The sequence below is a fragment of the Sorex araneus genome, chromosome 2 (assembly GCF_027595985.1).
Source record: "Sorex araneus isolate mSorAra2 chromosome 2, mSorAra2.pri, whole genome shotgun sequence".
NCBI classification, from domain to species: domain Eukaryota; kingdom Metazoa; phylum Chordata; class Mammalia; order Eulipotyphla; family Soricidae; genus Sorex; species Sorex araneus.
The window spans coordinates 372,020,711-372,048,435 of NC_073303.1; the positions used below are offsets into that span (position 1 = coordinate 372,020,711).

Here is a 27,725-nt window from a genome sequence, read left to right on the forward strand (position 1 = left end):
CTCAAATGAATTTCTATAGAATCTCCTAAAGATTTCTGCATCTCATGACCCATGATGCCTTCAAAAGGCATCTAGGGCGTTCCTGCATGTTGACTGTAATGTTGACCCCGGTCTCCTTTCATAAAACAACTTCATAAAATGACCCTTGGATCCCATCCTGCTCCAAACATCCCAAACATTTTCTCTTCCCACTCAGGAATTTCTGGATCTTGCTATGTCATCCCACACTTGACCTTTCTGCGCCCGTGTCCTCGAAAGTCTTCTGGTGTGTGGCAGAGATGTGTGTCACCCTTTGTTTCTACAACAGATTGAAAAGGTCTGAATAAAATGGACCTTATTCATTTGGGGATTTCCGTTCCCTATTCTAAGATTCACAAAGCGGGGGATCTGGTTAATATTTAACAAAGAATTGAACGATTGTATTGAGCCAGAAAATCTCGGACTGACTTCCATCACGAAGATGGAAGCATACTTAGATGAGAGGAACTGAAGGACAGATACATCCTTAGGAAAATGCTAAGCACTGCATAATGAAAAGATGCATTTCTCTTATTAGCCACCATTTTATATTGGGAGATATATTCACAAGATACTATAAATGGCCCAAACTTTGGGGGAGCTTGCCTTATGAAACTATTCCTTACTTTCTGACACATCTACGTTTCCCCTGGCTCCTTAGAATTTCTACTGAGTTCTCAATGATTAGCTCTTCTGCCCTTAGCTAGCAGATACCAACGCTGCAACTCGGCCACTGGCATTAAGATGGGGTAGAATGAATATGATCTAATCAGCAATCTCATCAGACACTTCTTAATTGCACCAACCCTGCTTTGGGAGATAAAAGATGTCGGGAAGTACTTTCTATAGCGACAAAAACCACAACAAAGTTCTTCTACCTTTCCTTGTCCCTCCTTCTTCAAAATATAGCTCTGCACAGGTTATTTTATTGATTTAATCAAGAGAGTAAGATTCTTTTCCAGTAGGGAAAAAAAGAGAAAATGTATCAAATTTGTGTACAGCGTTCAGTGACATTATGCAAAGAAATAAAACCTTCCAGCAAGAGTTTCCAAAAAGATGGCTTTACGTATATGAATATTAAATATTAGATCATAAATTTGAAAATTATATGGAAACATGAAATTTCCTAAGTGAACATATGCAGTTATGACCTACATTTGTATCTCATGGACTCTTAAAACATCTGGCAGCACCTAGCTATTTAGCTACAGTTCTTTTTATTTGAATTTCTCAGCATGCTAGCCTTTCTAATCAACTGAAACTCGGAAGCCGAGGAGGGGAGAGGAAAAGGGAGCTCGTAAAACAGGTCTTGTTCCTGGACATGAGTATACAGAGTAACCCAGTGACCCTGTGGTGTCTTCCCTGCATCTATGGTCCCTAATACCTAAGGAAAAAAGCTTCCTCCAAAGTATAAGACAAAAACACCCTCCTGGAAGGATACCTCTCTACAGAGTCAATCCTTTGCCACATGGCCCCAACATCCTACATGTGTACTCTCTCCTTTGTCCTGAATACACCCAACTCACTGCAGACTTTTGTCTGGTTTATTCCTCCTACAGTCATTTTCCAGCAGATTCCACACGCCCAGCTCATTCCTGAACTCGTTTCTCAGTGGAAGTCCCGTCTCTGGAGAAAGACAGCACTTGGGCTGGAGGAATAAGAGAGCAAGGAAGTCACTTGCCTAGCAGGTCACTCTGGGTTCCAGCCACACCATCCTAAAGGTGCCCTGAGTTCCACCAGAAGGAAGTTTTGAGTATGGTCAGGTGTGGCCCTCCTCCCACTGGGAAAAAAAAAAAAACAGCTCCGTTCAAGAGATAGCACAGTGGGCACTTGCATTTCAACGTGGCTGACTTGGTGCTCTCCCTGGCACTGCATGTGACCCCCAGAGCACCATCAGGAGTGATCCCTGAGTGAAGAGGCAGGAGTCAACCCTGAGCACCTTGCGTTTGCCCTCACCCCAAATAAACTTAGAAAAGAAAGATCAACCTGACCTCTCTAGATAATCAACCGGTATCACTTGGTTCTGATGAGAATCTCGTCTTTACCTTCCAGCTTGTTTCTGCTTGGTGGGAGGAACTCTAGACCTGTCCCGAGGGCGAGCGTTTTGTCAGTGTTAGACGCAGTCCTCTACCTACTGAGCTCAGGCTGTTCCTTCTAGAAGATGGGTAAAGTTATGACAAAAAACATCTTCAAAAGGGCCTGTTGAGGGTGTGAGGGCATCTAGTTCAGCATGGAAAGATTCAGAGGACAACAGCATTCATACATAAACACGCATGTTTGCAGCAAATTTGGGGACAGAAGAAACACAATAATAAAAATGATCTCTAGATTTATTCCTGTATGTGGTGTCCTTGAATTAAAACAAGCTAGCACACTAAGATGGTGGCTTGCCTGACTCCTGATCAATATTCCGCCTCTTACAAATGGAAGACCCAGACAAACAACAAAGGGGTTTACATAAAACTTGAACTTCCCCGAGTAGTGTTCATTGTTGCCTAAGACGCAAACATCCATTTCTTTATTCAACAAGCATTTACTTTAAGCCAAATATGTGCTGTGTCTTGATTATACTGAACAACCATCTTGACGTTTTTGTAAGTTCCATCTCAAAAGCAAGTCCATTAGAAGTATTTTTCTAGCTTTTTCCAAGGGTGGCTCCTTCCCACCCTCTGTGGCTCTCCTGTCTTGCTGCTTGGGACTTCTGAAATTTTCACTGTGACCCCCTTGTAATATCTTGGGGTCCAAAAAGGCATATGAACCCAGGTTGAGAGACACAGCACACACTAAGCATCACAAATGTAGGTAACTCTATTAGAAATCTGTAACATTGTAGACAATATTTACCAGGACAGTGGAGTTCTTTTGGGGGGTGGAGACATTGGTCCACACCCAGGGGTGCTGGGGGACTACTCTCTGCCTCTGTGCTCAGAGACCATGTGTTCCATAAATTGAACCTCTCACCGGCTTTAGAAAGCAAAGCACACACTCTGCTATTTTTCAGGCACCAATGGAGGTTATTTTTTTTGTTTTTAACGCAGAAAAAAAAAAAACATACGAGAAAACCAAGTCAAAGAGCTCAATGATAAAGCCATAATTTTGGGTACCTAGAGAACGATGCAAGCCCGGACAGAGAAGTGCATCCTGGGAAAATCCAGGCGCTGAGGGGGGAGAGAGAGAGAGAGAGAGAGAGGTCGGTTCTAAACGTCCTGAGGTTTGGTGCGGGCTGGAGGCTGGGTGTGCTGGCTGCAGGGCACGCCTGGAGCAGGGGAAGGTTAGCAGGCGGCGGAAGGCAGAACTTTCTCAATGAAGCGACGCGCTGCCAACCGGGCGCAGGGTACCCCGAGCTGCACCCCAACGCCCGGCATGTCTGTGGCTGGAATTCTTCGCACAGAAGCCGAGGCCGGGCTCACCAGACGAGAGGGTACTAAGTAGAGACGTGGGAAATGCGAGCTCGGTGCAGGGGAGGGGCTGGGCGGGGAGAGGCGGCAGGTCTGAGCCAGCCGGCACAGCTCGGGACCTGCAGAGCCCCAGCCCGCCGCACCCGCACTTTGAGCATCGCCGTCCAGGACCGGCTCCCGGGGGCAGCATGAGCAAGAGGGTCAGCGGGCGTGCTCGGACGTGAAGCTCCATCCCCCGGCGACCCCCCGAAGCGGATACTTCACCGGCAGGTAAAGGAGGAGGCTCCGGGCAGGGGAGAAGCAACTTGCTCCCCGCGCCGGCTGCAGCGCGTCCTGCCGGCGCCCCCCGCCCCCCGCATCCCCGCCCCAGCTCCGCGCCCCCGCGCCAGCTGCGGATTTTCCAGGCCCCCTCCCCCCCTCCGTAAATCACACACCTGGGAAGTTGGGCACTAGACGGCCCGCGAGGGGAGGGCGTTTGGCGCCAGTGAAGAAAAGTCCAACTAGGGCAGCGGGAGGAGAGCGAAAGGGCAACCGCGCCGGGCCCGAACGCTGTAAGTTGGGCTGACTTTGCCCACTTTGCCTTCGGCCTGGGGAGCTCCGGGGCCCCCGTCCCTGCTCCCCATCCCCCACCCCACCGCGGGGCGTCGGGGCCAGGGGCTGGGCGGGTGGATGGGGTCGGGGGTTTGGCTCGGCCGCGGCTCGGCTGCTCCGGCTGCGGCTCCGTCGGCGGCGCCCCGGGGTTCCCGGGCATCAGCTCGGTGCGCAGCGCGCTTTCGGCGGGCACGGGGGAGGCGCGGGGGGCGCGGGGCGCGGGGCGCGGGGTGCGCGCGGGGGTGCGCGGGGGTGCGCGCACGGGCCGGCCGAGCGGCCGCCTCTGCACCAGCCCGCGCCGCCGCCACCCGCCGCCCCCTCCCCTGCGCTGGTCCCGGAGCCCCCCGCGCACCCCGCCGCGGGGGTCCCCGTGAGCCCGGCGAGACCCCAGGTGAGTGCGGGGGTCAGTCCTCGCCGTGCGCCCCGGCCCGCGGGACCCCTGGAGCTGCTGTTCTCGGCGATCGTCCTCCCCACCTCTACCCGCCCCCCAAGTTCTGGCCGCACCGAGGGCGCGCGGGGCCCGGGAGACGGCGTGGACCCCCGGCGGGTGCCACGAGACTTGGCGAGTTCGCGGAGGGGGGAGCAGATCGCCGCGAGTGTGGACGGCGCCCCCCGCAGACGCTGGCCGGGGCCCGCCCGCGCCCCCTCGGAGCGGGGATGCTGGAGCGCGGAGCCAGGCGGGGGTCGCGGCCGCCGGCGGAGGGGGCGTGTGCGTGCGCGTGCGGGGGTCCCCGCGGCGCCTCCGACTCCCGGCCCCTTTCAGCCACCACTGCCTGGCCGGGTCGGTGGGATTCGGCGACCCAGAGCCTCCAATCCAGCCGCCCTTTGCTTCCCCGTCCTCAGCTGGGCAGAGGGCCCCGCGCGCCACGCGCCTCCCCGTGCGCGCTGGACTCCCCCCGCGGTGCTCCCGTGTCCCCGGGCTCGGGGGTGGCTGGCATTGGCCTCCCGGCGTGGATGCGTGGGAAAGGACGCGCGGTCTGTATTGGCTGTACGCTGTAGCGCGCCCGCCGCCCGGAGGTCTTAGCTGAAGTTCAGGTGAGTGGACCGAACCCAGCCGGGGCCGGCGGGAACGCGGGGTCGTCAGGCGCCAGGGCCAGGGGGGCATCGGGCTTGGTGCATCAGCGGACTGAGCCGGGGAGGGACTTGAAGGAGCTTCTCTTTATGAGATCGCCAGTGAATGAAATATCCTTCGGTCTGGTCCTTCGGAACTGCTGTAAGCAGAGAGGTTGCAACCCCTCACACCCCCCAGTAGGTAAATGGAACTTTGTGGGGGGAAATAGAAAGAAAAGAAAAAGAAAAAAGAGTGCGAATAAATAGCTCAGGCTAAACGACAAGTAATGCCTCTTGACTATCGGAGTAATAGCACAAATTTACATATATTTGGGTAGAGTTTAAGGGGTCGTTTTTTTAAGGGAAAGTTTGCAGGGATAGGCAACCAACAACATCAAAACAGTTGAGTGTCTTTAAAGAGATAGGGGCTAGGGGTGAGGCTGTGTGTGAAGAGGAAGAAGAGCCACAAAAAAAAAAAAAAGTGTGTTGAAGCTTTAGGGAACTTCCCGGAGTAAGTTCTTCCTTAGAATCCTTGGGCTTTCTTTCCCTCGCTCTTTTCTTAAAACTGCTTAAAGGAATACAATAAGGAGAATCTGTCTTTTCTTTAAAAATGTGAGGGCTCTTTGGAACAGTATGAATTGAAAATCGAATGAATGGAGTCTCCAGTCAAACAGGCAACTTTGGAGAAATCTTGGTTCTCTGCTAGTTTTTCCGGGGAGCGGAGACTTGGTTACTATCTGACCAGAGGCAGGATTAACGGTGGCACCTGCTAAAGAACTCCAGTGCCAAGAGCAAGGGAACAGCCTGTAAGCACTGCCCCTTCTCAGCCTGCTGGGTGCTAGCAAGCTGGGAAACTTTCATAAAGGGGCACCGTGTGCTTAGAGTGGGCAACAAGAGATCAGTAGAATTGTTCAACAATCTGACAGATCTCAAACGCTCCTGAAGTCCACTTTTGTGGCTGTCATCCCGGAGTTTGGGACTTTCTTATCAAAGCGTCAGAGCCCCTTTGGCTGTTGGCTTAACCTTGAGTTGACTCTACATTTTAGCGTACAGTAGAGAAGGAGGCATGGGGTTGTGGGGTCGTGGGTATGAGAAGTTAAAACCAAGCTCTGCGTGTCTGACGGCTTCAATATTCTGCCTCTCCTCCCATTGAGCATCTCATTTAGCTTTGTTTGGGGGTGGCTGAGCTAGTAAGGAAGTTCCCAGAATGTGTTCTGATCTGGAGGGAGTAAATCCATCTTTGTGTTAAATCCAGTCCAGTATCTTTTTCCCATTCCTTGTGAAAATCTTTCGGATAAACCGTTCGGTGCCGTGACTGTTTCTGCCTAATTCCTGTCTCCCAGGGCTTGCTGAGGTTTTGCCTTCATGTCCGATCCCATCCTCTGTATACCATCATGCTTCTCTCTTTCACCCCAAAGCGGGTTCTGACTCGCTTAGGAGGCTTCAAACCCTTCGCCAGGAACCGGAGTTGGAGAAACTTCGAAAATAACTTCCATGCATTAGTTTGATTGCACAGGGCCTGTGATAGAAGCTATTCTCTTTGGCACGAAGAAATCAGTTGCTACTAAATGGGGTGACGAAGGGGAGCTGAGGACAAGGAATAAGGACATGTGATTCGAGTCCTGCGTGTGACCGGCTCGTCAGCCTCTGACAAGCTGAGCCAATCTAGCTGTGAGCAGCAATCCTCGGCTGCCTCCTCTGGGATTTTGCTGGATCTGCAGAAAGAAGCCCCTGCAAACGTTTCCCCCTTGTCATTCTCCAAGATTCCTCCCTGACAGAATTAACGGTGCAAATGAGTATGCAGACATCTGTCCAGACAGTTAATTCTGATTATATTATAGATTTTCATTCTGCTAAGGTTTCTTTGGGGGACTGTTTCTGCAAAGCGTTTATGGAATTATGATGCCTCTTATTGAAGCCACATGCATCATACCTGCCTCGGTGTGAAAGCAAGGGTATGTTACAAATCAAAATGGAGACAGCCTAGATTTCTTGCAAAAGTATTAGGAAAAAGGCTTTTAAATGTGACTCCCCCCCATGTTGGTATTATATAAGTAGCTCAGAAGTATTGTGCTTTGTCACTTTGTTTTTCTTTTTAATTTACATAGGCCTCTGCTAGTTAATTAGAAAGTATTGTTCTCTCCCTTTTTTTCCATGCCTTCACCCATGCAGAGGTTATTTAGTTGAAATTGACTGTCTCAGCCTCTGGAAGAGAAGTTTCCATTCATTTCATACACCCAGACGCACACTACAGGCTGTGTGATTCATCCCCAGCGCCCTGGCCGGAGTATTTCGGCCAGTTAACCATGGGAGCGTGTGGCCTGTGTTTGTAATATTATCTGGCCCAGGCTGCTAATGGATTTGATCACAGTTCCTGGACATGGGAAGTCACATATCACAGAAGGTCGACCCCATGCCACTAATTAAAATGTAATCATACCTGTGTAATTCCTACCTAGAATTGCTATCCTATTTCTACAGCATTTAAGGGACTGTTGCTGCAATATCATGGGGGATAATTAACTGCAGTGTTGTGTTGGGAACTTACTTTTTCCTCATCAGATTTTTTGGGGGATGGAGGGACAGGGGTTGGACCAGAGGCAGTTCCGCTCAGGACTTACTCCAGGCTCTGTGCTCAGGGGTCACTCCCGGTGGGGCGTGGGACGCCTGTGTGGTCCTGGCCAGCAATAGGCCTTTCTTTCTTTCTTTCTTTCTTTCTTTCTTTCTTTCTTTCTTTCTTTCTTTCTTTCTTTCTTTCTTTCTTTCTTTCTTTCTTTCTTTCTTTCTTTCTTTCTTTCTTTCTTTCTTTCTTTCTTTCTTCCTTCCTTCCTTCCTTCCTTCCTTTCTGATCAGGGACAAGCCCACTGTCAAGCTGGGTATACTGGTTCCTTCCCAATTTTCGGGAACATATAAACCGCATCCTACACAATACATCCCTTCCTTCTGAACTCTCGAACCTGCTGATAAGAGCAGACCAGCTGAGCTCTTGTTTTAGAAATGAAAACTAACAATCTGAGAAAGATTCAATCTGTCTTCAATTTCAGTGAAAATGATACATTCCAAAACTAGGAAGTCGGTGTAAAATGATCCGAAGGAGAAATGTTTAACCAACTCCCCTTCACCGTCTCCTGGCCGCCCCTCGGAGACCTGCGACTGGACCCTTGCAGTAGGATTCTGGGGGTCTCACCTTCCTTCTTTGTGAAGAAGAAAGGGCCATCCTTTGGCCCGTGTTCCTTTCAGTTCCTATATGTTGTTCGTCTGTGTCTCCACCCTTTGATTTCAAACTTCGGGGCTCAGGTTTGGGGACGTCTTTATTTTCTTCTCCAATCTGGGCAGGACGGGTAGTTTATGAGGCCTGTCAACCCGGAGTGCTGCCCAGCGGGGTCCTGAACTGCTCACTTTCTCTATCTTTCTCTGCGCCCTCTCAGGAAGATTCTCCTCTTGAGAAGGCCCCTTACAGGAATGTGTGTCTGCATATAGTAAGGCCATTGGATTGGATATGTAAGAGGGAAGGTGTCGCCCAGGTGGATTGAGATGGTTCAGCATGTGGGGCCAGTGCCGTAGGACAGTGGGGAAGGTGTTTGCCTTGCATGTGGCCAAACTGGGATTGATCCTTTGATCTTCGGCATCCCATATGGTTCCGTGACCACCCCCAAGAGCAATTCCTGAGTGCAGAGCCCGCCCGGAGTAACCCCTGAGCATTGCCAACTGTGACTCAACAAGCAAAAAAAAAAATTGTATGGGGGCATAGTTTTGCATTTGATCAAATAATGCTGTTCTTCTTCTGATGGTTACTGGTTCTCAGCAATAAATATTGTAGGTGGAGGACAGTCGGGGCCCTCAGGTTGTGACCCCCCGACCCCAAAGTTTTTCTCTCTCCTTTCTCTTTTCTTAATCCTTGCAGTGTCCCTGACTGGGGCCTGTTCACCTAGAACTGGTTTCTATCATGAACCCTTAGGTGAACCCAGCTGGTCCCTTTATTTCACTCTGAACTGTCGCTAACCTCAGTCCATAGACTGCCCTGTCCCAAATAGCTTGACTAATCAATGGGACCTGCCTGGAGGTGGGTGATAAAGTGGCAACAGATCTTAAAATGTTCCTTGGTTAGACCTATTTTCTTTTCTTTTTTCTTCCATCTTTCTGTGTTTTTTAAATATATATTACTGTATCACTGTCATCCCATTGTTCATTGATTTATTCAAGTGGGTGCCAGTAACGTCTCCATTCATCCCAGCACTGAGATTTTAGCAGCTTCCCCTTACTCATTTTTCCCAATGATTGGAGGCTCTTTCAGGGTCAGGGGATGAGACTGGTTATTGATACTGTATTTGGCATATCGAATACACCACGGGGAGCTTGCCAGGCTCTTCCTTGCAGGTAGGATACACTCAGTAACTTGCTGGGCTCTCCAAGACACACACACACACACACACACACACACACACACACACACACACACACACATATATATATATATATATACATATTTCCTATATGGTTATTTGTCGCAGGGCCGCTCATGCGTGAGGCTTGGCATAAGCATGTGGAAGCAAAAATTAAATTCTTCAAAATTTGAATCAGTGGTCAAGAAGAATGATTATTTTATTTACTTTTTAAAAACAATTTTTTTAGTTAAAGAGTGTGATTTACAAAGTTACTGATAGTTGAGTCCTAGGCATACAATATATTTTTTTAAATTTTTGCTTTTTGGGTCACACCAGTGGTGCTGAGGGGTTATTCCTGGCTCTGCACTCAGGAGTTCCTCCTGGTGGTGCTTGGGGGACCATAGGGGATGCTGGGATTTGAACAGGGGTCAGCTGCATGCTAAGGCAAATGTCCTACCTGCTGAACTATTGCTCCAGCCCTAGCATACAATATTTCAACACCAGTCCCACCACCAGTGTCAACTTCCCTCCATCTGTGTTCCCAGATTCCCTCCCCACCCCAACCCCACCCCATCCCCTCCTGTCAACTTGACAGACATTGCTGAGTTCCAGTGGTTGCCACTTAGATCTCATATTTTCAATGTTGTTGCGTCTGTGTTTTGGATATATGACTGTACCCTTCAGCCATACACCAGTGTAACCGAAGCCCCGGTGCCTACTCACCCATTACTTCCCATTCTCTTCTTCTCTTTTTGATTTCTTTCCTTCCCTGTCCTTCTCCTGTCTAGACACTGGGGTCAGGCTGGATCTAGGCATCCCTGAATGGAGTCGATTAGATCCTATCCCCACACAGGGGGAGCATCTCTTTGGGAAGTGAGTGAAGTAGCAATGCCCAAACTGTGTTCTTTCAGTCAGGCAGACTACAACCTGCTGTGCAGAGAAAGACCATGATGCATACCTGATGTGTGTCTGGAGAGCAAGGACACAGAAACTCTTTCAAGATATTGGATGCATGGGGCTGGAGCGATAGCACAGCGGGGAGGACGTTTGCCTTGCATGCGGCCAACCTGGGTTTGATTCCCATATGATTCCCCAAGCACCGCCAGGAGTCATTCCTGAGTGCAAAGCCAGGAGTAACTCTTGAGCATCGCCGGGTGTGACCCAAAAATCGAAACAAAACAAGCAAACAAAAATACAAAGATTTTGGATGTATGGTGAGGCAGCCTCTTCACTGAATCTAAAGAATACCATTAATCACCCAGGTCATTGAATCGAGCGAATACCATTAGGCACCCAAGGAGGATCCCAAATAGAACTATCTTCTCTTCCCAAAGGATCAGAAAATAAAAAAACTGAGGAGCAGGGTACACAGTAAGCTGTGGTCCGATTTTGCCAGGAAACCACTAACCAGCTGTTGCTATGAACAGCTCTTGAGCTTTTGTTTTCATTGCTAAACATGAAATTGTTCAGCCTTTGTGAGGATTCATTTAAAAAAGGTTGCTTGTCAGAATGTAAAGTTCAACTTTAAAGTAGCCTTGGAAATGACAGTTTCTTCCCAATAGGCCAATAGCAAATTCTTTTCCCCTTCGTTTTGTTGATATTGTTACAGCTGTGATTTCTTGTAGTGGGATGAGGTATAGATCAGCCAGCAAAACATCTTGGGGAATATCAGATCTGGAGGTGTTTGGCATTATGGATTTCTCTGATTCTTCTGGACTGTTTTCCACGAGTCCTTAGCAGTTGCTCTCCTAGAAAATACATATTGCCAAATTTATTTTGGGAATACCTTATTCCATCTTTCTGGGAACAAATATCCATATTTTTTTTTTCCAAAATAGGGCCAGAGCTTCTTTGAAGCAGTACTGGTCAGAGGTAATGGCACTTGTGTGCTAGGTGCTATCTGCTGTTATCTGCCATGCCTGCACCTGGTAGATTCTATAAACAAAGAGAATGAGGGACTGAGCCCGTCTTTGAGGAAACCATTATAATGGAATATCTGAGGTCAGCCATGGGTTATGGACTGAAAGGAACACTTCCATTTCAGTGTTATGGAACCTAAAAATAGGGCTATGTTTCCTTTTAAATACAATCAACAAGTATGTAATATAGCCCAAGATATTTTAGACTGCTTATTGTACTATGCTTATGTATATGTGTGTGAGTGTGTGAATATATATACTATATATATATTGTATATATATACAATAAACAAATATATATATATATTTGTTTTCTTTTATTTTGGACTGGAGTGATAGCACAGTGGGTAGGGCATTTGCCTTGCACGTGGCCGACCCGGGTTCAATTCCTTCATCCCTCTTGGAGAGCATGGCAAGCTACCACGAGTATCCCACCCGCACGGCAGAGCCTGGTAAGCTACCTGTGGCCTATTCGATATGCCAAAAACACTTAACAGCAAGTCTCACAATGGAGACATTACTGGTGCCCGCTCAAGCAAATCGATTAACAATGGACGACAGTGCGACGGTGCAGTGCAGTTATTTTATTCGGGACATCACCAGGGTCTCTCAGGTCAAAGACGGTCTCTTTGACCGTCTACTCAAAAACTCACCTGGGTGATCTCGGGGGACCATATAAGGTTCTGGGAATTGAACCTGAGGCAGCCATCCGCATGGTGAGCTCTTTACCCGCTGTGTTCTCTCTCTGGCCCGGCACTGTGTCATTTTAAGAAACATTTTAGCCTATATAAATTAATTGCCAATCAGGCATGTGCTTAAAATTATCCTGTAGTTATAAATTCATGTGAGCGACTGATTGGATTCTTTTAATCTTTCATGCCACTTCTTTTGTCTTTAGCATGTTGGGGTTGCACTTGTGCTGATGAGCAGTTTGTGTGTTGAAGCATAAAACCCTTTAATGTTTGGTCATGGAGGAACTTTTGGTCATTATTTTTTATAAATTTAGGCAAAACATTTGATTAAAAGCATGAGAATCGCTTGATTTGATTTTGAAAACTGGCTTCACAGAGATGTTAAGTGGAGCAGAAAATCCAAGAAAAGTTTATAATAATTTGTTTGGGTAAAATAATATTAGCTATTAAAGTTAAATGAGTACTAAGCCATCTACTTGGAAATACTTCTTTGAAGAAAAGAGTCACTGGAATGAAACGGGCACATGATGAAGTGGTTTCGAGTTCATACGGTGATGGGGATTCTCCTGGCACTACTTGACTCGCGGTGTGCCTTAGCCCGCCCTGCCCAGCCCCTTTCAGTTTGCCCTTGCAGAGTTAATATTGTGCCTAGTCTTAATCCTCCTGTTACTTGTGGTCCCTTTTCATGTGATGCTTAGTTTGGAGAGAGCATTGAAAACAGTTTCTAAATGGAAAGACAAATACAATGTTTATATCTAACTGGACTGGAGCAATAGCACATCGGGTAGAGCGTTTGTCTTGCACGCAGCTGACCCGGGTTCGATTCCTTTGTCCCTCTTGGAGAGCCCAGCAAGCTCCCGAGAGTATCCCGCCCACATGGCAGAGCCTGGCAAGCTATCTGTGATGTATTCAGTATGCCCAAAACAGTAACAACAAGTCTCACAGTGGAGATGTTACTGGTGCCCGCTCAAGCGAATCGATGAACAACGGGACGACAGTGCTCCAGTGCTATATCTAACCTATCGAATTAGAGCAAACCACCATCACTCTCAATCCAGTGATTGTTAATTTCCAGAGACTCGTCAGGTCCCCCTCACTGCTCTTGCCAGCCTTTCTGAGTGCTCTTTCATCTACTCACCTCTCACCTCCTTCTGTGGTTTTCCTCAGAGTTCTAAAGCTTTCCAATATTAACCGTTCAGCGGTCGGTTCAGATTTGTGGATCTTACAGCAAACTCGCGCCCTTTCTTGCCTTTGTCTTGGAGGTGAGCGACCATGGGCAGACAGCCTACCGGGCCGCCCCTGAAGACACACGGCTCAGAAGAGACAGTAGAGGAGGCAGATGACAGGCAGGAAAATGAACCACATGGAATTCAAGGAGGAAGGGCTGCAAGTATCTTAATTGGGGACATGGCTGAGAGAGACACTGTTACTCCTGGTGCTGAAAGTCGGCTCATGCATGAGGAGAGAAGGTGCCCCTGATGCTTCCCCCATGCCTTTGGGGAAGGAGTGCACATTTCATGTTCAAATCTGGGCTGTTTCTGGTGGAGGACCACAAGGATCTGAAGGCTTTGCAGACATTATCAGGGCCTTTGTTTCTCTCCTGCTCTCACACCTCAGGGCAGAGGAGTTGGGCTGGACAGCTGGATTGGCTTTGAGTTTGACAACCAGACTGTGAAGGATCGAAATCTATGGGGAAGACTGATGAAATTCAGTCTCTAAGGCAAAAAGAAAAGAAATCCAAACATCTTTTGTTTAAGTCCATAATTCTGTTCATTATTAGGCTAAATGCTGCTTTTATAGTTCTGTGCTCTCCTTCCTACCGTTTAATGGTTAAAAGTTCACACCATTCGCATCTTAACACAGAAAGCCAATAAAACTGATTTGATATGATAGTCAAAACCAGAACAGATCCTTAAGAAACCAATTCAGAAATTCATTTCTACTCCCTCATCCTTCAGATATGTAAATGAAATCGAGAGGAATCTAGGCCCCACACACGTGGTAGAAACTCCAGTTGTACTAATCAGAGACCAGATTATATTTCTTTTCATCCTTGCCAACAAACATCCTGAGTGAATTCAAATTTCTAATGCTGTTACCAGTGTTTGACTTATGAAATTTACAGGGAACGTGCCTTTTAGGAAAGAAAGCATGACATCATTTTTGGAAAAATAGTATTTGGGTGCCCTTTTTCTTCTCCATCTAGATGTTTTGATTAATCTCTTTCATTCTCTGGCACTGAATAGAGCTATCTAAAAGAGTTCTTTCCCTGTCAAATTCATCTAAAACAGTCTACTAGAGATCAGAGTACAAGGACAATAAACATCATGTGGACTTTAATTTTTGCCTGACCAGCTTCAAACTCAAAAATGATCATATTACTGGTCCCAACTGCAGTTGGTTTAGTGCTCTTTGAAGAACCAGTTGTTTTAGTGTTCTCAGATGTGTCAGACTCTGCCCTTCACATTTCAGGATTTTCTTCTTTGTCTGATGTAGATAGAGATTTTATTGTTTTCCTTTTGTAAGCAAGGTCGAGGCTGAATCTCTGGAACTTCTTTGAATGTTCAAATGACTTGTCCAAGATTGCAGAGCTCAGAGGTGGTCAATTCCGATTTTATATCTCTCTCTGATGCAAATGTTCACAGTCTTGCACTGGAATCGTTTTAACCTTCACATTTTGATTTCCAGACATTCACGTTCTTTCATTTTTAGCAATGGCAATGCCTTTTGCACAGAAACAGTTAATCAGGATAAGTTCACCTAATCCATCAAGTAGCCCAAAGAATAGAATTTGACTAGATCACATTTTTAAAATGCTTTAGGAAGCAAAGGCTTATGACCTGTTATAATGAGGACATTTATTCTGTCCGGAGGAAGGGGAGCTGTCCTTTAGCCTCGGAGCTGAGGTTCTAGTCTCAGTCCTTTTATCTCCCCACCCCCAGGATCTGATTTCCTGGCAGGTGACGCGAACCACACAGCCATGCCACTCGCCAAGCTCAGCAGCTGCCACCTCAAGGCCTTCCCCCCTGAATATTATGATTCTTGGCTCTGCCATTGCTGTGCCACCGTTTTCTGATTTACGAACTTCCTTGCTTTCTTTTACTACCAATAACTTGTTTCCGGTGGGTTAGATAGATCTGACCTTTTTTTTTTTCTTTTTTGGGTCACACCTAGCAAAGCACAGGGGTTACTCCTGGCTCTGCACTCAGGAATCACCCTTGGTGGTGCTCAGGGGACCATATGGGATGCTGGGAATCGAACCCGGGTCGGCCGCGTGCAAGGCAAATGCCCTACCTGCTGTGCTATTGCTCCAACCCCTGATCTGACCTTCTTAAAGTCGATTTTCTATCTCATGGAGGGCCTCTCTTTAGGATGTCTGGACCCGGGGCTGGAGAGAGTGCAGCACAGCGGGTACTAACCTGTCATGAGGCTGATCTGCATTTGATACTCTGCACCCCGTAGGGTCCCCTGACAACTATCAGGAGTGACCTCTGAGCACAGGAGCAAACCCTGAGCACAGGCAGTGTGGTCCAACTCCTCCATCCTCCAAAAATTGCTTGCAGGACAATTTTCCAGGCTTCAGGTTACTTCTTGCTGACATCTAAGACCTAGAAGTTTCTAAAAAGATGTACTAATGGGCCAGATTCACATCAGGCCCTGCGAGGGAAGTACTTGGGGAGAGAGTGTTCAGTACACATGTCACAGTTAGTAGGCTTCAAGAATAAGGTCATCTGTGCTGGTAGTTCTCAGCCTGCGTCCATTAACACCAACTTGAATTATTCTGGAATGTGTTGTGAAATTTTAAAACTTTTTGGAGGTAGTTGGAGTACAAATATGTTCATGTGAAGGGAGCTCAAACTCAAAGCTCAGTGGGTCGGATTCTCTCAGTTGTGTGAACTGCTGAACACACGTAATAAATTCATAGACTATACAACCAAATGGGATCTTCTGCTATGCATGCTATTTTCTTTAAGCAATTGGACTGTCAGAAATGATTATCTAAGGAGTTGCAAAGTTGGTGACAGGGGAGGTAGAGAGACAGAAAAACTGACAATAATAAAGATTGTGCATTTTTTGCTTTGATAAGAAGCTCTCTCAGCCTTTGGGTTTTAAAACCGTTTTTTCTCCTCTCAAAAAAAATTAATGCTTTTTCTTTCCTTAATTTTCCTATTGTTGATTTATTCATAAACCAAATTCATAAGCCAAGGTGCAGCCTACTGATTGAAGTGAGCATTTTGTAATAACTCCTCATTCCTCTATGTTTTGGGGTGTGTTCAGAACTTTGTTTTGTAACTGATTTTTGGCTACTGCATAATCAGAATTCTGCAATCTCATAAGAAGACTTTAAAATGAAAGGTTTTTTTTTTTCCTGTGCCTCCTCCAGTGACTCCTGGGTGCCTCTTGCCACTATGCTGGTCAGTAAACCCCACCCCATCAGCATTCAGAGAGGAAGGCCCTACTACGTGTCAGCCTTACTGCAGGATGCTCAATACACATTTGTGGAGCAGAAAATACCTGCAGAGCAATCAGAATTCAACATGCTACCCACCATACATGACAATAGGTTTGAAGGGTGGAAAGTACAAATCCTGGGCTTTTCAGCTGATCACAATCAAATCAGAACACATCCAAACAGCTGGTGTACTGTGACTCAGACTCAATCAACCAGTTTGAATCACCTCACTTCTTTATTTCTCTTTAGAGTTTCGAGGAGCGATTTCAAACCAACATATGTCCTTCCCATTTGGTTAAATCCCAGCATCGAGTCGCTTTGCTTTCATATTCTAATATGAGCAACTGAAACTCACTGTACTCAAAAGGCAAAAAATAAATAATAAATAAATAAAGGCTCACATGAAAATGAAGGTTTTTTTTTTTTATTTTAAAATGATGTTGCTCTATTTCCATTCCATAAAGCATATGCTTAAATAAAGTACCATAGAGAAAAGCGTGAAAGATGAAGGTTGTGATACGGAGTGAGGGTAATTCTTGCATCATCATCACTGATGGAATTCGCAAGGATGGTGCGGTTATTGTACATTTCAATCAAAGCCTATAATGTGTATTTTAATGATCGTGCAAATTGAGGTATCTCGGGAAATCCAAGCAGGTTAGTGAATGAGAGGTCCAGATTCTGTGTTAGATTTTTGACATTAGCTCTTCTCTCTTTTCTGATAGGCACCGATTACACCATTCTTGGGCGAAAGCGATTGGGCCGTGGTAACCTCTTCCAATCGAACACTCTACAAATTATTATCTCTGGACTTCCAGCTGACATCCTGCCGGAGGCAAGAGCAGCTCAGCCAACTGGAACTGTGCCTTTTCTCTTGTCAAGGTTTTTTTCTTACACAGGAAAAAGAAAGAGAAAAAAAAAAGATGAAGTTGGGCAGAGTGGAGTTGTGCCGTTTGCTGCAGCTCATAGCGCTTTTCCTGTGTTTTTCTGGCATGCATCAAGCAGAACTTTCAAGATCCAGATCGAAGCCCTATTTCCAATCAGGGCGGTCCCGGACCAAGCGCAGCTGGGTGTGGAATCAGTTCTTTGTGCTGGAGGAGTACATGGGTTCAGACCCCCTCTATGTAGGAAAGGTAGGGCGTTTTGTTCCTTCCGTCGTGGTCGTGAATGCTGGTCAGGACAGAGGGACCTGCTCTTCTTTGCCCTGGGGTCGGAAAAGTAATCTGTCACAACTATGAAGTAGCTTATCGAGTTGTTGATGCTATCCGCTCTGAAGTTTTAATACAGGTATTTTCCACTCTGTGTTATGAAGTCCAAATGAATGGAGTGATCATTCACCCTAGAAAGAGACAATAATGCTTAGGAGCTAGACCACAATTCTCGCACACAAATGACACATAATAGTGATATGTAAGATTAGAACAAAAATATTTGTTCCTCAACGAAGAATAGTGTTTTGTTACAGCCAGTGGAGATTTAACTTTTTTATTTTTTAATTATTTGGGAGGAGTGTGCCATGTTAATGAGACATTAACTCTACCCTTGGAGATCCTTTTGCAGTTGAAAATTTCAGTTTTTGAGCTTGTTGTCTCAAAATTGTGAGAAATTCAGCCCTAAGTTGCTTAGCATGGTCCTGTTTGGATGGATTAAACAAAAATAATTATCTGCTTTGCAAAAGTTCCTTTTGTTTAAAAACAAGTGTGAATGGAAGTTAATTAGGAGTGATATCAGACAAATGGTGAGCAGATTGTGGTAGGTTTGGTTGGTGCCAACTTGTTGCCAAATTGAGATATTTCTCACAATCTCTTTCTGTCTGACTCTCTGAATGGGAGACTTCCCATCTGAATTGAAGGGTAATAAAGTCCGGCTTGTCCCTCCCAGTTATATGCCCTGTCCCTCAACTCTATGATTTTGCCAACTTTCATATTTATAAAGATTTTTCAAATTTTCTCTCAGCTTGGTAAGGAGCATTGGGGAAGGTTTCCTAAAGAAAGTGATTGATTAAAAATCTGTATATACCTGAATTTCTTATCTTCACTTTCCCATCTGTGTGTACCTATCCCTGACACCATGAAGTAGAGCAAACAGATTAATTTATCCGTGAGTACACTTTTTGCTTTGAATGAGTGAGAAGAACCACCTCTTCATTCACTGTGTACATTTTCATCTGATTACACTTTCATCACTGAGACTAAGGAATAATATTTTTTGTTCTTGGATTATTTGCATAAATCAGGGAATCTCTTATAGTTATTACTTTATTTAGTATTTCTATAGTTTGTAAGTACTGATAGTATAACTGAAAACCAAAGGATTAAAGTATGTTAAAATTTTTAGAAATGTGGATTCATTTTGTTTTAAGCCAGTCCCACATTTTTCAGCCCTAAAAAATGGCTTCTGGAAATGCAAGGATTTTTTTTTTCTGCATGTCTAATTTCTAATTATTTATTTACTTATTTAATTTCTTTATACAGACTTACAAATTTTCGTGTCTATATTTCAGTCCTACAATGATTGAGTACCTATCCCTCCACCAGTGCCCATTCTCCACCCCCAATGTTCCCAGTGTCCTTCCCACCACCCCCACCCCTTCCCAACCCTTGCCTTTGTGGCAGAAACATTCCCTCCTACTCTCTCGCCGTTTGGGTGTTATGGCACGCAATGCATGCACTAAGCAGTCATTATATTTGGTCAGTACTCTACTTTCAGCACATATCTACCATACTGGGTGAACCCTCCAACCATCACTTTCCCAATGGTCTGTTCTCCATCCCACCTGTCTTTTCCCCCAGCACATGAGATTGCCGTGGGGCGATCCTCCGGGCCCTTATCTCTACTATCTTTAGGTGTCATTCTCCTATGCTCGCATGTCTAATTTCTTAGAGCATTTGCATTCATAGTACCACAATCTGTATTATACACTGAGAATCATACAAGAGAATCATACACTGGTTCTCTTAATCTTTGTGTTCTTGTAACTGAGAGTGAAAGCTATTATGCATTGTCATTGACTAGAAGTCGAGTTCTTAATTCCATTCATTTTTAATGAGCACTTAACAAATCAAGCTTTTATTCCCCCTATGGACAGATCTATACTAGTTACTTACTTCATAAAATATCAGAGTTAGATGAAATCATGCTTTTCTAAGAATTTTTAAAAATTTGGAAAGCTTCTAAGCTATTTGTATGAATTTAGGTATAAATGAAGTTCCCTGGATACAGAAGGCATTTTGAAGTAGATATAATTTAAAAAAATAAACAGCCTTTTATTTTATTATGTTATTATTTTGGGGGTCTTTGGGGTCACACCTGATATAGTCGGCTTACTTCTGAGTCTGTGCTGAGGCATCGCTCCTGGTTCTGCTCAGGGTTCAAAGGGAGGTCAGCCAGGGGTGCAACTCTCGCCTCTCCGTAGTGACTCTCCAGCCACTCAATGCCCTTTTAAAAAGCCTTATCATTTTCACACACTAACTCAGATTGTTTGTATCCTAATCACTACTGGTAAATCAATTTAAAATTATGGTAAGTCTTGCCCATAGTGTTACTTAAAATCCTAATACACGAGGGCCCGATGGGAAAAGCTATTATTTTATAAAGAAAGCTATGCACTTCTTTTTAACTAGATAATGAAGCTCGTTCTTGACCTCCCTTTAAGTAATCCTGCTATCTTTTAATATTTCTGTATCAGGAAACAAACATGTGCTTATGTCTTACGTATTATATTCTGGGAGTTTGATACAGATACTCTTAGGGAAATACTCATGATATAAATGTTTTTTTTTTTAAACCCTTTTACTTGACTAAATAGAAGAGAAGGACAGATAAAGAATCTGGTATGGGAAAAGATGATTAGGTAAGGTCTTTAAGGAGCACTTTGTATTTACTTGGGAAAAATGGTGAGGGGGTTGAGCACTGTATTTAGATTACTAGAGGACAGAAGGTTCTTCTGGACCATGGTGGTCTGAGCATGCAGACATTTCAGAGATGCTTTGACCTCAGGATAGATATTCTTTCTTTTTTAAGTTTGTAGAGATAATAGCTCTCTCTTGAGAGTCTTTCATTCTGCACAAACAAAAAAAATAACTAGAGGAAAATGTAGAGATAATCAGCAGAGCAGGCAAAGAAAGCTAATTATTCCCTTTCACACACATGCATGTGACCTACACTGGTTAGAGAATCACATGTTTGGAATCTAGCAACTGAGGTCATTATTTGGAAAACATAAATGATAACCTGGTCCTCCAGGTGATTTCTGAGCATGATGGAGAAGTAGGGGATGCATTCCGTTGACTTCACTTTTGTTATCGAGTCTACCCCTTCCTGTGAGTTGTATCCCTTTGGGCAGGCTGCTTCCTGCCTTCTGAGATGGCAATCATGAAATGGGCCATGCAAGTCACTGGGTTAGAATAAATGAGATCAAAATGTTTGAGATATGTATTTAATTAATCGAGACTCGATTATATTCATCTACTTCACTGCATATTACAAATAAACTACTGAGTTGGGGTAATCTGTCATGTGATGTGTCCAACTTTGTATTGCGATCCTTCAAAATGGAAGAAGGCATCATTTTATATGCAAAATAGTACTTAAGCTCATTACAGTTATTACAGAAATTGTTTAGTTTGGATGCACTTAGAAATGCAGGCTGTCCCTTTGTAGGGGGGGGGGGTTATGCTTAGTGGTGCTCAGGACTTATTCCAGACTCCTCGGTCAGGAATCACCAATGCAGGAGTGGGGGACAATATGGGATGCCAGAGATCGAATCTAGGTTAGCCACAAGCGAGGCATGCACCTACCCTCTGTCCTATCACTCGGGCCCCGTCCTGTCTTTAAAGATGTCTTCAATTAGACTTTGAGAATATCAGATTTGTGGGCAAAAGACTCAGTCCTTAAACCGTGATTTTATTTATTTTTGTTTTGTTTTTTGGGTCACATCTGGCAATGCTCAGGGGTTAATCCTGGCTCTGCACTCAGGAATTACTTCTGGCGGTGCTCGGGGGACTATATGGGATGCTGGGAATTGAACCTAGGTCGGTTGCATGCAAGGCAAATGCCCTCCCTGCTGTACTACTGACCTGGCCCCAAACCAGGATTTTAAATGTCAGAGAAATCATGACTGTACATCCTTTAAACCACTGAATGTGGATATACTATTCGTGACTAATGGCCAAACCAGTGGGTACAGTACTTCCAACTGGTCATTAAGACAAAGAAGATAATGATATTTTAGTTAATTTACCATGTTGCACACAACTTAGGACCACAGGGAAATAGTCCGTTGAAGAGGGCGAGAAATGCTTCTAGCACCATCCCTGAGGGCACTCGGCATCCAAACTTCTGGGATGTGTTAGAATCGGTTGGTCCCACCTCAAGGAGAATTAACACCTGCTGCTGGAATTCAGACGCAAAAACCTCTTCATGCCGAAGCTCCCTGGGCCCCTCTTCCTGGCCCTTTCCCGGGGAGAGTGAGGGGGAGAGACAGTTCCTTCTTTTCTCCTTGACTTTGGGGCGGTACCTGCAGGCCGCTGCACTGTGCTAAACCCTCCTCTCCTCCACTTGTCATTTCCCACTGCAAGTCCCCCCTGGCCATCTGACAAGCGGGTGTGTCGCGCAGCCTCAGTTGCAGGGCTGAAGTATTTTCCATCTCTCCTGACCACCAGGGGCTGCCAGCCGCTCTCTGCGCTCAGGGTCACTACTTTCCCTGAAACGTGGGTTCCGTGCCGCGCTCACACTCTGTTCCCTCGCTGCTCCCATCCCTCTTGGCTTGTCCATGACGCCCCTTTCTTCCCTCCTCATTCAGGGACAGTTGATACCGATGAGCCCCGTTCAAATCCAACCCGGAGACGTGCAGTGTGGGCTGGGCCCGGCTTTCCACACTCATGGGCTCATCACTGAAGCCAAGTGCTCTCCACGTGCTTAATTATCTCTCCTCCTAATGCAAAATCTCACCCAGGGACACTCTGTCTTCCGAAGGCTACAGCTGAGTGTTCGGGTCCCAGAAAATAGTCTTCTTGAAAGTGGGTTGTGTTCAAAAGAAATGCCCTATGAATTACAGAGTGGGTGGGACTTCTTTTTTATTAGCGTCATGGATAGAGAAGACTCTTGCTGAAATGTTACCCTACTTTGCTAGTGAAAGTGGGCTATGTGGCTGTTTGCCAAGGAGTTTGGGCAGAGATAGGTTCCGTGGGAGGCAAATATGTATTTTTAGAAATGCTTTGTGGTGGACAACTCAGAGGGCTGAGGGACGTACCCCACAGGGATAGGGCCCTGGGTCTGTCCCCTGTAACACATACCGCCTCCCTGGAAGGAAGAGAAGCCCGGTGGCTTCCAGGACTGCTACAGAGCACCCCAAAATCACCAAGAAAAAACCTTTGGGGCACAGTTTTTGCTTCTTTAGTTACGGTGGCAGAATTACCAAGTAGTAAATGCATTTTTCTGCACGTCAGATCAACCTTTTGAAGTTCCTGTATTATCCTTTACACTATAAGGATAGGCAGGTGTCAGTGTTTGCTGCAAAAACACAGAGCTACCATGGGTCAGCTTCATCTGACTCCTTTGCTCAGTGCTCAGAAGACCTCAGTGAAGGTGTCATGACTGAAGGCTTTCTCAGGGGAGACTTAACAGCCACCAGCCCGAGGAGAGAGAGCTAGGGATTGAAATGTCTTTTTAGTCAAAACAGATGTAGATTGACTGACTTTTTTTTTTATTTACTATCGGTATTAGTCAAAATTATCTGTGAACACACTTCCTTAAAGTGTGCCTATGTTTATACACTCTTTCCTTGCTAATCATTTTCGTGATAGAAGAAGCAATTAAAACAAGCAAACAAACAAAATCAGTCAGAAGCCAGAGAGATAGTACAGCGGGCAGGACACGTGTCTTGCATGCCTTCAACCTGGGTTGATTCACAAGCACCTCACATGGTCTCCTAGGGCCCCACTAGAAGGAGTCCTTGAACACAGCCCCCGGAGTAAGCTCTGAGCATAGCCAGTGGGGGCCAGATGTTAAAAGAAAGGAAACATTCAGTGGACTGGCTGCACAAAACTGTTACGCTAATTGTATTTCACATTGTGAAAACTGTTTACTTGGCAGGGTGTTGGAGTTTGGGGGCCACACCTTGCAGTTACTGGGAGTTTGCTCCCCGCTCTGGTGTTCAGGGGTTAATACCAGATGTGCGCAGGGGTCTGTGTAGTGCTGGGGACTGAACCTGGGTCAACTGCGTGCAAATTAAGTACCTCAGACCTTGCATTATCTCCCCAGCCCTTTGTAGTGATTTCTGAAGTAAAAGAGAAAATGGCAACTCAAATGATACCACGGGGCCTCTGGATAGCACGTGCACTGGAATGGCAAGACAAAATTTATTTGCGGTCCTCATTGGTAGGGCTTATGGAATCTGTATCAGTCTCCATAACTTTAAAAGATAAATGGCAGAATTAGAGAAATGGCAGGAGTGTCACCGAGTCTTTGCTGGTTTAAGCATATATAGATAAGTGCTACATTGGGGCAAATTTTATTCTAATCACTTTCCATGATTTGTATTGATTACCTGTCACTGCGATTATGATCATCGGAGAGACACAGACGTTTGCATAAATATGCTTAGTATTATATCCTCCAAATTCTCTTTGACAGGCTGTCAAGCCCGTCCTCCGTGTTCTCTTCCTGCCTCCACTTCTCCTCCCTTATCTACGCCGCGGTGCACACTGCGCCAGACAGGAGAATTTATAAAATAAACTCTTTCTCCTTCATAAAATTCGCAGTCTGGCTGATAAGTCAAGCAGGTAAGCAGATGGCAGCGGAGAGCGTCGAGGCTGCAGCGACTCCCCAGCTGTGGAGGTGGGCGAGACCGAGGAGCTACCTCGCGGCTCTGTGCAGGATCCCTCGCGGGGGGGCGAGGTGCTGTGATGGTGAAATCTGCGATTTCATAATCCTGTTTTATATAATCTTCAAAGCGAAAGACAGAGAGAGGGTGAATTATCCTCTCCGAAAGTAGGCCAGCGTCTTCTGAAACTATCTTGGGGAAAGCTTTATATAGGAGAAGGATCAGTAAGCAGAAACCTGAGGTTACACTGCGAAGTTTCCCTTTGTTTGGATCAATGGGGTGAGACATAAAATGATGCTATTTTCTCATCTGTGAAATGGAGATCAAATAGGTTAAGGTTTTTGTTCTGTTTCCGGTGCGGCACCCAGCGGTCCTGGGGGTACTCTCAGTTTGGTGCTCTGGGCCCAGAGCTTGCTCCCCAAGGGGCTCAGGGAACCCAGGGATGCCGGGTTTGAAGCCAGGCTTAGGCATGCAGGATGTATGTGCCTACTTGTTGCAATGTCTCCCTGGCACAAGGGAGTTAAAAAAAAACAAATGGGGTCACACCTGAAAGTGCTCAGGGGTCATTTTTGGCCATTCTCAGGGAACATCTGTCGTCCGGGGACCGAGCTGGGATTGATATATTCAAGGTAAGCACCTTGAGCCCCTGCCCCACGCTGACTCTCCTCATTTGAAGGCTTTATTTTGAAATATTTTGACTTAAAAATTAAATTGAAAGTACTATCCCAGAGCCCCCAAAAGGTCATTCTTTTTTCTTGGCTATACTTTATTTATCGTAGGTAAAAAGCTGTTTCCTAATCAACAGATGGTCTTGAGACTTGCAGCTTCCGAGATACGTTTTCTGGTTGGAGCCAATCCAGTAACGCATCTTGCACTTGTGTCTCTCTCTGGTCCTTTCCACCTGAGAGAGGCCCTCGGTCATCATCGATGTTCTGGAAGTTCATAGTCTGCTTTATTCACCCATTGCTTCCTTTTCTGCCCACTTCAGATGATACCATTCGAGCAAGAACAATGCTACATACACATCGTAGTGGGGCAGACCATCATTCACACCTATGAAGTCTTGGCGTACTTGATTTAGTTACTCTGATGAAGAGAGTTTTAAATCTAAAAGTTTTAAATCTTGATGGGGGAAGTGAACTTATATAAGCTGTCCTTGTGGGTTGTGGTAAATGAGGGCAATATCGGATGCATTATTCAGGTCATTGTCCAGGTTTCAAATGAGGAGTATGTTTCTGTGAAATGTGTGACAGGGTTCAGTCTATAACATGGCCAGGTAATGTCCTTCATTCTGTACTGATCTTGTTCCTCAAGACTACATCAATTTAAGCTGCCTCAGGAAAATTGATTTTGTTTTCTTTTTCTTGACTATTTAGTGATATTTTCTGCGGTCTAGGATTTCAAGAAAGTTTTCTGCTTATCGAGTGCTGAGAATAAGTGATTTCTCCTCCATTGCTTCCAATATGTAAATGACTGTTTGGCACTCTAAGGTTGCCACAAATATTTAGCCTTTTTATAATGATAAATAAAACATTATTTTGAAAAAAATAAGGCAGCCAGCTAAGATGAATTCAAGAGAATGTAATCTAGTGTCTTACGTTTTAATGTATTCAAAAGTTGCAATCCAAAGAATGAAGAGAATTATAGTTAATGTGAGAAAAGGTTTGGCCATGATAGTTTTTCCTAATGATTCTTTTTTAGAGTCCACAACTTTTCCATTTCCTAGTCAGTACTGATTCATTCTTCAGGAAAGCCTTCTGAGTTAAGAGGAGAGGCAGCATTAAATTAGGGATGGATGTAATATGTACAATTTGAAAGTAAAATACGTAGAGTCAGGGAGTAAGCATTAGAACTCCAGTTTAGAAGACTTGGAAAACTAATATGAGTTCTTATATCAGCTAGTTAATCATATTCTATAGGTATACTTAGGAGTAAAATAAGTAGAGTCGGAAAAAGCATTAGAACTCCAGTTTAGAAGACTTAGAAAATTGAATCAAATTCTTATTTCAGCTAGTTATCATATTTTGAAGAAATATAAAGTCCCAGTTTATAAAGCTCGCTATACGAAATCCCATGCAGAAGCTCGAAACACCAAGGAAAGAGATTCTTCCTCCAGAATCCCATCTAGACTCCTTGGTTTCAGCCCAGAGCAAATTGTGAACTGTAAATAAACTCGGTGGAACTTCTGATACCAGAACTGCAAGGTGATACATTCCTACTGACTTCAGTCACTAAGTGAATGGTTAATAGTGCAACCGTAGAAAGCTTGTGCTGTTAGGGCTGAAGAGAGGACAGTGGGTAGGACACTTGCCTCGCCTGAGGCCAAGCTGGGGTTTGATCCCCAGCATCCCATATGCTCCCCCACCCCAGACACTGCCAGGAGTAAACCCCAAATGCAAAGGCAAGAGTATAACCCGTGAGAATCACAGCATTTGTCCCCCAAAACAAAACAAGTAGGCAAGAGAGTCCATGCTGTTGTTATAAACCACATGGCATTGTCATTCATCACAAGCGTTACATATACACACAGAGAGCGTTCCTTAAACTTGAAATGTAGGCTGAAAATTTCAATTCTGTAATTGAATCAATGAGAAATAAAAATACAAATTTTCTACAAACTGGGACCAAAATAGAAGGTAATATTTTAGAGAATATAGAGGACATTTTATGTCTATAAAAATTTTGGTTTTTGATAAGTGTCAAGTTCAGTTAAAATATTATCTAGCACTTTCGTGAACATAGGCCTTTGAAACCCTTATCTTTAAAATGACATGATTCAAGAAGACAAAAATGTGCTTTGTAGGACTTTGAAATCATGACTTGCTACTTCCTGCAATTTAACAAGTCTTGAAACTGAATATAGTAAGAATAATAAGCAATTATGCAAGACTCAAGTGACATTTGGGCCATAGAGATAGTACAGCTCGTAGGATGCTTGCCTTGTGCACGGTCAACCTGAGCTTAATGCCCAGCCCCACCTGTGGTCCCCTGAGCACTGCTAGGAGTAATTCCTGAGTGCAGAGTGAGGAATAAGTCCTGAACACCACTAGCCCCCCAAACTAAATGAAAAAAATACAATAACATTTGTTCACCACCATAAATATTAGAGATGAAGCCTAGAATAGTCATTTTCAGAGTAGGCTATGCTCCATAATCAAACTGTGGAGGATTCGGTAAGAAAATATTTAGGAATTTCATTCACTGTCACTGTCGCTGTCATTCTGTTGTTCATTGATTTGCTCAAGCGGGCACCAGCAACATCTCCATTGTGAGATTTGTTGTTCCTGTGTCTGTCAGATAGAATACACCACAGGTAGCTTGCCAGGCTCTGCTGTGCGGGTGGGATACTCGCAGTAGCTTGCCTGGCTCTCCAAGAGGGACAGATGAATCGAAT

General features: G+C 45.1%; 1 protein-coding gene across 2 annotated transcripts in view; it reads left to right on the forward strand.

The window, feature by feature from the left end:
• Window positions 1-2,225: 2,225 nt before the first annotated feature.
• CDH7 (cadherin 7) overlaps window positions 2,226-27,725 on the forward strand; it is a 158,768-nt gene continuing 133,268 nt past the window's right edge. Inside the window, exons 1-2 of one of the 2 annotated variants that reach the window (XM_055126070.1) lie at window positions 2,226-3,686; window positions 17,232-17,639. In XM_055126070.1, coding sequence (XP_054982045.1) covers window positions 17,430-17,639 — 210 coding nt within the window. In that variant the 5' untranslated portion in view covers window positions 2,226-3,686; window positions 17,232-17,429. Of the gene's footprint in view, window positions 3,687-3,892; window positions 3,968-17,231; window positions 17,640-27,725 lie in introns of those variants that run through there. The other variant, XM_055126071.1, reaches the window with a different exon arrangement.